We start from the raw sequence: 12,466 nt of genomic DNA, 5'->3' as shown, positions 1-12,466 counted from the left end.
ATTGGTTAAGAAGCAGAAAGCAGAGAGTAGGAATAAACGGACAGTTCTCCCAATGGAGGGCTGTAGAAAGTGGAGTCCCTCAAGGATCGGTATTGGGACCTGTACTTTTCAACTTGTTCATTAATGACCTAGAATTAGGAGTGAGCAGTGAAGTGGCCAAGTTTGCTGATGACACTAAATTGTTCAGGGTTGTTAAAACAAAAAGGGATTGCGAAGAGCTCCAAAAAGACCTCTCCAAACTGAGTGAATGTGCGGAAAAATGGCAAATGCAATTCAATATAAACAAGTGTAAAGTTATGCATATTGGAGCAAAAAATCTGAATTTCACATATACGCTCATGGGGTCTGAACTGGCAGTGACCGACCAGGAGAGAGACCTCGGGGTTGTAGTGGACAGCACGATGAAAATGTCGACCCAGTGTGCGGCAGCTGTGAAAAAGGCAAATTCCATGCTAGGGATAATTAGGAAAGGTATTGAAAATAAAACAGCCGATATCATCATGCCGTTGTATAAATCTATGGTGCGGCCGCATTTGGAATACTGTGTACAGTTCTGGTCGCCTCATCTCAAAAAGGATATTATAGAGTTGGAAAAGGTTCAGAAGAGGGCAACCAGAATGATCAAGGGGATGGAGCGACTCCCTTACGAGGAAAGGTTGCAGCATTTGGGGCTTTTTAGTTTTGAGAAAAGGTGGGTCAGAGGAGACATGATAGAAGTGTATAAAATTATGCATGGCATTGAGAAAGTGGATAGAGAAAAGTTCTTCTCTCTCTCTCATAATACTAGAACTCGTGGACATCCAAAGAAGCTGAATGTTGGAAGATTCAGGACAGACAAAAGGAAGTACTTCTTTACTCAGCGCATAGTTAAACTATGGAATTTGCTCCCACAAGATGCAGTAATGGCCACCAGCTTGGACGGCTTTAAAAGAAGATTAGACAAATTCATGGGGGACAGGGCTATCAATGGCTACTAGCCGTGATGGCTGTGCTGTGCCACCCTAGTCAGAGGCAGCATGCTTCTGAAAACCAGTTGCCGGAAGCCTCAGGAGGGGAGAGTGTTCTTGCACTCGGATCCTGCTTGCGGGCTTCCCCCAGGCACCTGGTTGGCCACTGTGAGAACAGGATGCTGGACTAGATGGGCCACTGGCCTGATCCAGCAGGCTCTTCTTATGTTCTTATGTTAGAGGAGACGCTCAGGAGGGATCGTGTCCACCGCCTTGGCCATTTCCTCATTTCAGAGGTCAACCAGGGGTTCGACAGGATCTCCTGCCAAGGTGGCAGAAAAATCCCCAAGAGTCCTCAGGAACCTATCTGGGTCCATCAGGCTCCTGGGGCGGACCATCCTAATTGGTCCCCCACCCTTGCAGATGTTCTGAGTCCCAGTGAGTCTAAACCCAACCAGGTAGTGATCTGTCCATGACAAAGGAGCCAAAAAAAAGATCCTCCACACCAAGATCACCATCATCCTTCTCCACACAAGAAAACAAGATCCAAAGTGTGACCAGCAGCATGAGTGGGGCCAGTTACTACTTGGGACAGACCCTTGGTTGTCATAGAGGCCATGAAGTCCAGAGCCACTCCTGACAGGGCGGCCTCGGCATGGATGTTGAAGTCCCCCAGCACCACAAGCCGCAGGGACTCCAACAACAACCCCGAGACCACCCCGGTTAGCTCAGGAAGGGAGACTGTTGAGCAGCTGGGTGGGCGTACACCAACAGAATCCCTGTTCTGTCCCAGCCGCTCAGCTTCAAATACACACACTCGAATCCAGAACACTATGGGACGGGGCACCTGGTCAGGGAGATGGTATCTCGGTAGATCATTGCAACTCCTCCTCCCCGCCCCCCAGGTCTCACCTGCTGCTGCACTGAGAAACCTGATGGGCAGAGCTGAGAGAGATTAACCCCCTCAGCTTCATCCAACCAGGTCTCAGTAATACAGGCCAGGTTGGTGTGCTCATCCAGGATCAAGTCCTGAATGGCCGTTGTTTTACCATTCACCAACCTGGCATTCATGAGCAGCAATTTCAACCCAGGGGGACTGACACCGTGGCTATCCAGGTTATTTGAGTGGGGCGACAGCTTGGGGGCAACCAACGTGAATGCTGGTCCTCAAGTAGCCAAAACAGTACCACCCATGTCCGTGAGGTGCCAGCAGGCTTGAGGGAACACCATAGTCTGCATAAATATAAAACATATTTGGGGGGAAATACTCCAGAACACCCCAGTGAAAACTGAGTGTACTCAGTGGGCTTGGAATGCTGACTAACTGTTGGAAAATTAGTCAACACTGCAACATTTTGTCGCAGGTCCCACTGGCAGCGCCGACTTCTCCATTAGGCACAGTAGGCACAATGCCTAGGGCCCACGATACTTTTAGGGGCCCACAAAAATGTTTTAATTTCTTTTAAGATCAGAAGAGGAAAAATGAACTTTTAGGGTCGAAGAAAATGTTTTAATTTTTTTCTCACATCAGAAAAAAATGAAATTTTTAGGCCCACAAAAATCTATTAAATTTTGCCTAAAACAGAAAAAAAATGTTGAAGTATTTAAAGTTATATCAAAAATAATTTTTAATATTGATATTATTATGGTAGGAGGGGCCCACGAAGGCAAAAGTGCCTAGGGCCCACGAAAGTCATCATGCAGCCAGGCCCACTGGTTTCATTTGAATGTTGCTAGCAGCAGTGCCATGTGGAGGGGGTGCTGCTGCAGCACCCGCCCATCAGCACTGCATTCACCAAGACTGGGCAAGACAGCGGCGAGATCAGGGGAGCTCCAAGCTGATGGCACTGACACCCCACACACTTGTAGGATGCTGGTGCCACCAACACGGAGCTCCGCCAAACTTGCTTCTGGCCAACCCCATCCCTGTCCCAGTGAACTCACTGCTGCTGTCACTTCACCACCACCCCTCACACGCTGGTGGGAGTTACTGGGCCGCTATCTCATGTGCATTCTAGAAAGGTGAAGGTCCACTTGCAGTCTGCCTCTTGGGAGTGGGGGTGGTGGGGAATCTATGAGGAAACACAGCAACATTTTTATTGCTGTCAACCAACCATTAAAAAAATCCAACCATATAAATACATAATCTCAAATCAAAAGAGCAAAGATGATTAAAAGCTAACAGCCATTGAATGTCTAAGAGATTTTGCTACATTTGAAAATATTGCTGCCTGTTCAGTAATGAATATATTAGACACACACACACACAGGGAAAATTCTCAGAAGAGTCACTAAAGATCTACCTGGAAACTGTCTCATGAGGGGATTATACAGCCACGAGAGTTAAATGGAAAATATCCCCCCATGCCATTCTGAGGCTTCCCATAAGCTCGTTTCAAAACAAAACCTTACAAAACTTACAGTTCTGAACTCAGAAACGCTTGCTTAACAACCCTGTCAATTTTCATGGCGATACACAAAACAGTCAGAGAGAATAGACAGTTCAAAGTGTAAAAAGAGAGAAAAAAACCTCAGAGCCCTTTTGGACTTTTTTCTCTGAGAGTTATAATCTGTTGAAATTCATTAAAAATCAGCCATGTTCACAGAGTACCTGTAATCCTAATACTTTTTTTTTTTTTTTCAATAATTTTTATTCAGATTTTCATAAAACATACAAGACAAAATCATAAAACATTCAAAGACAAAAAACAAAATCAAAAATAGTTAAACAAAAAGAAAAAAAGAAAAGAAGAAAAAAAAATAAAAAATAAAAAATAAAGAGTAAAATATTGACTTCCCATTTGTCAAAGATCAAATCAGTTATAAGTCTATAATATATAGCAATCCTGTCTCTTAAGTCATATTATAAAATCACTTTCCTCCAGTAGTTATCTTACTTAATCATCAAATCTCATAAACATTACTTTATTCTTTCCACAAAAAGTCAAAGAGAGGTTTCAATTCTTTAAGAAATATATCTATCAATTTTTTTTTCCAGATAAGCATATCGATTAATCCATCTCATTACTAATTATGATAATCTTATTGTCATAACCATAGTCAAAATAAACATTTCAATTAATCCATCACATCAGAATCTGTTAGGTTCAGTAATTTCAGTAGCCATTGTTCTATTATCTCTATTAGTTCCATTTTCCACCTTCCATCTTCAGTAGTCTTGTTAAGTCCAGTAATTTCAATATCCAATCTTCCATTATCAGTATTCCATAATAATCTTGCTGTCAAAGCCATAGTCATATAATAAGAGTCTGATGGGAATTACCTCTATCCCAAATATTTTCTTGCCATCCATTCTGAATAAGTTGCTGAAATACTGCTGTAAAATCATATCTCTGTTCTTTTTTTCAAAATACACTGGGTCATCTCTTAAAAGTTTTTCCATTGTCACATGGCTGCAGTTAATTCCATAGATTTTCTCTATATTGGGCTCCATCACATCATTCCAGTCCAGAAGATAATCCATGCCATTGATAACTTTATCTCTAGAATCTTCATTAATTTCTTCAGAGATAACATTGAGTTCCAAACAATAGATTTTATTTCTAAAGTCCATAGACTCCAAATCTTGTTCCTGTTCCACGTTTGTTCCAATCTCCGGGATCTCCTCTCTCACAGGGACCCCTATTCCAGTCTCCAGGGTCTCCTCTCTCACAGGGACCCCTATTCCAATCTCCGGGGTCTCCTCTCTCACAGGGACCCCTTCCAGGGTCACCTCTCTCACAGGGACCCTTATATCTTTAATCTCCTGCTTCATTTTACTCAATTCAATTTTCGTTATCTCAATCTCATTCATTATTCTCTGAAACATAGTTATTTCCAGATTCTCAGCCACTTTCTTAATTGCCATTTTAAAAGAAAAATATAGGAAAACCACTTCTTATTTCAGCAACAATTGGGTTAATACTCCAAACTTGGTGACATCACAGTATAAACAGAGCAGACAGCCTTATCTCTCCAATAGTTAAGTAAACAAAATGCAGTTCCCAGGATCGAAGCAATTAATGGCAATCGTCAAGAAACAGATTCGTCAAAATAAAATAGACCAAAAAGAGAGTAGTCTCAAAACAGTATAATATTTTTCAAAATAAAAATCTGGAATAGAAATCCCTCTTCTGTGTGTATCTTTAGAATGCAAATCCAGGACAGCTTTTTGCAACAAAAATAGAGATAAGCTATTAATTAGTGCGTAGCAGAGAGAAGTTACGGCTCCCCAGTGAGATGTCAAAAACCGATCAATCTGGCAAATCTCTTTTAAACAGCAACAATTTAAGTCAAGTAAAAGAAAAATATAGAAAGAAGGGTGCTTGCCTGTTAGTGCGTTCTCTCTTAGAAGATAAGATGAACGTTCGCTTTAACAGATAGAGCTTGCTGTTGAAAATCCGTCCCACCTTCGTCGGCTGGACCTCGTCCCATAAATTAATGAGATCTGGTCGTCCCAACAAAAATAGGCTTTGAGGTTAATCTCTTCGTTTCTCCCTACCCGGGAGAAGTTTAATCAGTCAAAAAAAAAAGAAAAAACTGACTGATATATCTGAATAAGCTTCTTTTGAGGCAGGAGCCCGTCTCAAAAGCAGGCACAGGCTAAGTCACCCTTCCCGGAAGTCCCTGTAATCCTAATACTGATGTTGCCCCATACTCTGACCTTCATGTGCTGCAGATTAAAAGTTTAAAAAATGCCTGGCTGATTTTTAATTAATTTAAGAAATTTTGGCTGGAAGCCTATTATAACGCGGGGCATGCTCAGTAAGGGCCAACTGTCAGAGTTCTAAAAGCCTCACAGCTGCTGGGCTTGGCTAATAAGAGGGCCACACCCACACCAGACTTGATTTCACTTGAGACAGTCATGGCTTCCCTCAAAGAATCCTGGGAAGTGTAGTTTGTGAAGGGTGCTGACAGGAGACTCCTATTCCCCTGAGAGAATGGTTAACAGTCAGCCACTCTGATTGAAGGTCTGTGAGAGGAACAGGGCGTCTCCTAGCAACTCTCAGCACCCTTCACTAACTACACTTCTCAGGATTCTTTGAGAGAAGCCATGCTTGGCTTTGAGCCATGGCTTTGAGAGAAGCCATGATAAATTCTTTTAAATTGTTTTTGAAAGATGTGTTTTTAAATTTGTATATTTGTTTTTAATGTTTTTAGTTATTGTAAACTGCCCAGAGAGCTTCGGCTATGGGGCGGTATATAAATACACTAAATAAATAGATAAATAACTAATGATTGTCCAAAGTGTAATAGAGGCCTGGTGTGGATGTGGCCAGGGACAGCTTTGTTTTAAATTTGGGTGGGAGGTAGGGTTGCCAGGTTCAGGGCCTGAGACTGATCCTGTATCTTTAGGAGAAGAGAAAGTCAGCCAAGTGCCGGTGTTCTTGCAACATTGTAATGGGAAAAACCACAACGTAGAATTGTCCCTTCCCCCTGCCCAACTGTGAAAGATACAGAAGACGTCTTGGTTGGCAGGCCCAGCCTGGTCAGTTTTACCTATCCTAATCATGATTGCATAGGAGTATATCCGATTCAGCTCAATAATCATACAAATGATCAGACCTGCCTTTTCCCTCCTTCCCCTTTCCTCTCCCTTTCTCCTCCCCTCTTCCTTCTTCCGCCTTCCCTGCCCACTCCAGCCCTCCGTCCCTCCCCCCCAGTCAGTTTTACCTATCCTAAGCATGATTGCATGGGAGTAAATCCCACTGAACTCAATAAACATGCAAATGACCACATCTGTCCTTCTCCCCTCCCCCTCCTGCCTGCTCCCATCCCAGTCCTCCCCTCTGCCTTTCCACTCCTCCCCCTCCTCCCTTCCCCATCCCCTGTGGTCAGTTTCACCTATCCTAAGCATGATTGCCTGGTGTGTGTGTGTGTAAATCCCACTTAACTCAATAAGCATGCAAATGATCAATCCATTCTCAGCAAACTTGCACAGGATCCCATTTCTTACCTCCCGGATTAAAAAGCAGGGAAATTCACTAATCGGCAAAAAACCTTGCGGTTTAAGAATGTGCCTATAGCCCACAGATATTTCTACCAAACTTTAAAAAGCAGGGAATTTGGGCAGCTATAGTGAATGAACCAGGGGAGCAGGAGACCTGAACTCCTCTGAGATATTGTACTGACCTACAAAGTTGTCAAAATACAAACACAATTTGGGTTGGTCTTTCACAGTCCAATCCACTTGCTGTGTAGCTTGGAAGAATTGGGTAACATGTGCCTCTGAGCATATGGTGAGTGGTGGCAACACCTGTAATCAGCCCAGATAATAGAAAGAAGATATGTCCTGTGTTGATCTTGTTTTAGCCGGGAGGAAGCAACATTATTAAGACAGTTGATATAGTTCAGATGGTCACTTTAAATATGTCTGATTTACTTTGCAATTTTAGTGAAGTTTTCTATAGGAAATCATTTTCTTTTGCTTTTGTTTCTGTGAATATGTGAAGTACAGCAACACTTTGCAAAATTTATAGTAAAAAAACTCCAAACATAATTGTGGAATAATGGCACTGACTTCTGCAAAATAGCCTCCAGTGGACCTCAGAAGTGTCTCAATTTGCACAAGATAAAACAGTGGTAGGTGAAATATATTCTAGCAAAATTCTAGGTGTGCTCAATGTTTTTAATTGATCGTGAACACCTTGCCTTAAATAAAGTGATTTAAACATAGCAGGCTGAAAACATGCATCCTCTTTTTTCCAACAACTAGAGCCATTGCTAAAGTAGCAGCATATTGTAATCAGTCTGATTTTACATAAACTGCAGTTTCAGGTCCAACTGTTAATGCACCCAAAATAGAAATAGACCATAACCTCCAGTTTGAAACAAAAAAGGCTATCTTCACCATCGTGTGACATCGAAATTAATAAAAATAAATTTGACACAGATTTCTAGGATGAATAATGAGGGAAATAAAATGTTCTAGTTTCGATTCTCTGTAGAAACATTAGTAACACAGGAAAGAAGCAAAGTAAGAAGAACACCAACAAACATACAAAAATATAATTCTCCATCTTTGGAGATGGCAGGTGTTGCCACCACTCACCATATGCTCAGAGGCACATGTTACCCAATTCTTCCAAGCTACACAGGAAGTGGATTGGACTGTGAAAGACCAACCCAAATTGTGTTTGCATTTTGACAAATTTGTAGGGCAGTACGATATCTCAGAGAGGAGGTCAGGTCTCCTGCTCCCCTAGTGCACTCAGTATAGCTGCACAATTTTCCTGCTTTTTAAAGTTTGGTAGAAATATCTGTGGGCTATAGGTACATTCTTAAACCGCAAGGTTTTTTGCCGATTAGTGAATAGATTATATGTTCTCTGACCCCTTGATAAAATCTACAATAAAAAAACACATGGGAAACTATTTCAAGTTCCAGTTGATTACACAGACAGCACTTACCTCAATAGGAACTGTAGCAAATCTGCCCTCTATGAGGACACAAGTTAAATCCTCAGTCCCATTCCACCCACACACACACACATATTGAGGAGGAATTACCAAAGGCATTTGAAGCTGCCAGTTTATGCTAGCTTTATTATAGAACTTTGTCAATTATCGGGGGTGGGGGGTAGGCAGGCCGAGATTGTTCCAGTCACCAGAGTAGTAGCCACAGTGGTCTCTGAGAATGCAGAAGCTGGTCATTCCTGCTTTAATGGATGGGGACTAGAAACTGAGAAGACATCCACACTATACATTTAGAGCACTATGATACCGCTTTAAACAGTTATGGCTTCCCCCAAAGAATCCTGAGAACTGTAGTTCGTTAAGGGTGCTGAGAGTTCTTAAAGAAGACCCCCTATTCCCCCCACAGAGTTATAGTTCCAGGAGTAGTTTAACCATCAATCCCTCTTCTCTGGGAACTCTGGGAATTGTAGCTCTGTGAGGGGAATGGGTTCTCCTAACAATTCTCAGAACCCTTAACAAACTACACTTTTCTGGATTCTTTGAGAGAAGCCAAGGCTGTTTAAAGTGACATAATAATGTTTTAAATGTATAGTGCAGATGTGGCCTGAGAATGTCTTCCTGAACATCTCTTTCTGTAGACTGGACAAATTCAGTCTAGGGATCCACCAGCAATAAAAGGTAGTGCTGGATCCAAAGTGGAATCAGTGAAAACCACAAAGTCCAGCAAGCTTAGAGCACAGTCAGCTGCTTTCTTTTCTGTCAGGCATTTTCCTCTAGTCTCTAACATAGCCAGTCCAGAATTTCCCCTTTGAGTTGTGGCCACTGTGAGCCATGATACATTTTCTAAATAATCCTCGGTGCATATAGGTAAACTTTGTTGGGTTTGATAATTAACTTGTAGTGTCAGTGCCCCTTCTCTCCCAGCAATAATACCATGTTGCATGAAGAAGTCAGCTTTTATGCTGCACTGATGCTCAATTATAAAAGAGAATAAACATGCTGAATCACAGTATACAATTAAGGTAAAGATATGTCAAACAGCACATAAAAACAATCAGAAACTGAAAGAGGTCCAGGAAAGTACTCCCATGTTTTTTGTAACTGTTCCAGCTTATCCCTTTGTTTATGTATCATCATCTCACATAACACAAATGCAGCCATTTATAGTGTCCAAGAATCTATTGTTGGGGCTACTGGATTATTTCAGTGCTGAAGTACCAGGGGTTTAACCATTAAAGCTACCCATTGTTGGAGATGTGGAGTTGGAAGAGCAGATCTCATGAATATATTTTGGGAGTGCCCTATTATTCAAATCTGTTGGACTATAGTCTCTAATACCATCACAAAAATGGTAGGTTATTTTATGAGCCCCAAATAGTTTTTTAAAAAATACAGTTCCAGAACACGATATGGAGGTGGTTGTCAATTTATTAACAGCTGTAAAAATTATAGCGAAGAACTGGAAGAAGAGTAATGCACCAACCTTATTAGATTGGATCGAGAAAATACTGTCTATTATTCCAACAATTATAACATTGACTTACTTTAAGAATATATGTATAAATCAGCCAAATAGATTTGTGAAAAGATTGGCTATATCCCTTAGGTTTTGGAATGATAAATTCCAAGACAATGTACAACCATATGATGCCTTTAATTTATTATAACCTTATTAAAAGTATTTCTGTATTGTATAATACTTTGGGGGGGAAACCCTACCCAATATATCTATAATATTTCATGATCTGAAAGTTTCCAGACAATCGATAAATAGCCAAGAATCATTGTTCTACAGTAGGAAGCGTCAGGCCATTGGTCCATCTAGGTCAGTAGCATCTACACTGACTAGCAGTGGCTCTCCAGGGTTTCAGGCAGGAGTCTCTTCCAACCCTATCCAGAAATGCTGGGGATTGAACCTGGGACCTTCTGCATGCAAGGATGATGCCTTGCCACTGAGCTATGGCCCTTCCTCAAATTTGGTCCTTGGAACAAATTTGTTCCAATAACTAATCTTGTATTTCTTGCTCCTGTCTTTCAGGATGAGGTTGTGCCTCCACTAGTACAGCCAAGCAAACTCCATGTCCTTCTCTTGGTGCTGCATGGAGGCAACATCCTGGATACAGGAAGTGGTGACCAGAGCTCTAAACAAGGCGATGTCAACACCATCAACACCGCCTTTGACACCGTCATTCGGGTCCATTACCCAGCGGCCCTCGGGCGTATAGCCATCAGATTAGTTCCTTGTCCAGCTATCTGCTCTGAAGCATTTTCACTCGTCTCCAAGTGAGTTTACTGCTTGATTTTTCAAAAAGGAGTTTGGCAGGAGAAAGAGAGAGGAAGAAGGAGATGGGGTGTCATTTAGGGAAGGGGGGAGTTGTGTTTCAAACTATGATTTTTTCTTTAAGGCATCTTTCTCCAACCTGATGCCCTCCAGATGTTTTGAACAACAATTCCCATCAGCCCCAGCCAGCATGTGCTGGCTGGGGCTGATGGGAGTTGTAGTCCAAAACATATGGAGGGCACCAGGTTGGAGATGGATGTGTCAAGGTGTGTCAAGCTACTCTGCATATGTTCTCCTTGGACATTCAGGCAATTATGTTGGAATTCAGTGGCACAATTCCATAGGGAAACATGAGAGGTCTGTGAATCAGCCATGTTAGTCTGGACTAGGGATGTAAGAAGGCAGCAATTTCCATTCCAACCTGTGTTTGTCACAATCAGCGCCATTTCCATTCCACTGCAATTTGGTTTCTGCAAAATACTACATCATTCGTCTAGCTGTCTGCTGTTTAATGTAAGTTACATAACTTATGTAACTTACATTCATTTCAATGTAAAGCAAATATCAAAACAATGTAAAAAGGAAAGTAATTAATTATATATAATTTGTGGACTTTAAAAGACAACAACATTATAAACAAATACCAATCATATTTGCATGACTGATTTCCATTCCAGACAACAGACAAACCCGGTAACTGCAGCAATGTCTGCATCCTTTTCCATTTTTGTCAGAATCCTCCAACATCCCTAGTCTGGACAGAGTCCATTTTTTGTCTTTTAAAAAGAGGAAGAGAAGTGTTGACGGTGATATGAAAGAGCCATCATGGTGGTAGGTGTCATAACCCAGTCAACCAATAGTGACTTGAAGAGAGCGGGCCCAACTTAATCAGAAGGGCCAGTAACACAATCCACAGAAGCACCAGCTCTAGTCTTTGCCCTTGAGCCTGAGTCCATCAAGAAGGCAGCATCAGAATCCGAACCCCTGCAAAACCTGAGACTCCCAAGACAGACCTACTGAGGGACCAGCGTCCTCATCCCCATGGGCCTCCGGGCTGAGCCTCTTCACCACCGCAAGCAAAAATGTCCGGTGAGAGATAAGAAGAGAGGCGATAGAATGCCGGGTTCCAGGGCAGAGGGCTGCCATCTCCATTGTCCACCAAGGAGGTGAGGCCTAGGAAAGGCAGTCAGGCTCAGGTGGAGAATCGGTACCTCTTTGGGTGTTGTGGGACACCAACTCCCATCTGCCCCACCAACATGGCCAATGGTCCGGGCTTATCTGAAGGACCACAGATTCCCCACCCCTGATATAAGGGCTCAGCTAGCACTCAGGACTTGTTAGTCTCTTCCCCTGGACCTGTTCAAGGTCCTGATGGGCCTGCCTGTGGCCACTCTTGCTCCCTGATTCTGGTTTCTGACCCTTCAAGTTGATACACAGCCTCTGCCTGTTAGCCCTTGCTCTTGTTTTTTGCTCCAGACCTCTGCCTTACCTTCCTCCAGATTCCATTGTGGGCTCATTCTCACCAAGGCTGGACAGTAGGCTTGCTTGCTGTCTCTTTTTTCCCCTGCCTTGCTGTCATTTAAAGCCAAATAAATTCCATAGGTATGTTGGAAATCACCTTACCCCATATATATGCCCACTCGATCACTTCGATCTGAGGAACTGGCACTGTTAAGAAGTGCCACATAATACTCATTCTGCAGTTTTAACAAAACAATTGTTTAGTGCGGCAGTGCCTACACTTTGGAACTCCCTGCCTATTGACATAAAGCAGGCACCCTCATTGTACTCTTTTTGGAGCCTGCTTAATACATTTTTGTTTA

General features: G+C 42.4%; 1 protein-coding gene across 11 annotated transcripts in view; it reads left to right on the top strand.

The window, feature by feature from the left end:
• Positions 1 to 12,466, top strand: part of PITPNM2 (phosphatidylinositol transfer protein membrane associated 2) — a 317,406-nt gene that overhangs the window by 247,788 nt on the left and 57,152 nt on the right. For all 11 annotated transcript variants that reach the window (XR_009759680.1, XM_061603246.1, XM_061603252.1 and 8 more), the window contains one exon: positions 10,401 to 10,645. Coding sequence is in view for 10 of the 11 variants with exons in the window: in XM_061603246.1 (XP_061459230.1) it covers positions 10,401 to 10,645 (245 nt within the window). In the remaining variant the exon portion in view is untranslated. The remainder of the gene's footprint in view (positions 1 to 10,400; positions 10,646 to 12,466) is intronic.

Source organism: Rhineura floridana, chromosome 19, assembly GCF_030035675.1.
Source record: "Rhineura floridana isolate rRhiFlo1 chromosome 19, rRhiFlo1.hap2, whole genome shotgun sequence".
Taxonomy (NCBI): Eukaryota; Metazoa; Chordata; class Lepidosauria; order Squamata; family Rhineuridae; genus Rhineura; species Rhineura floridana.
The sequence above is the reverse complement of the archived record's forward strand: the minus strand, read 5'-3'. Positions and strand labels throughout refer to the sequence as shown.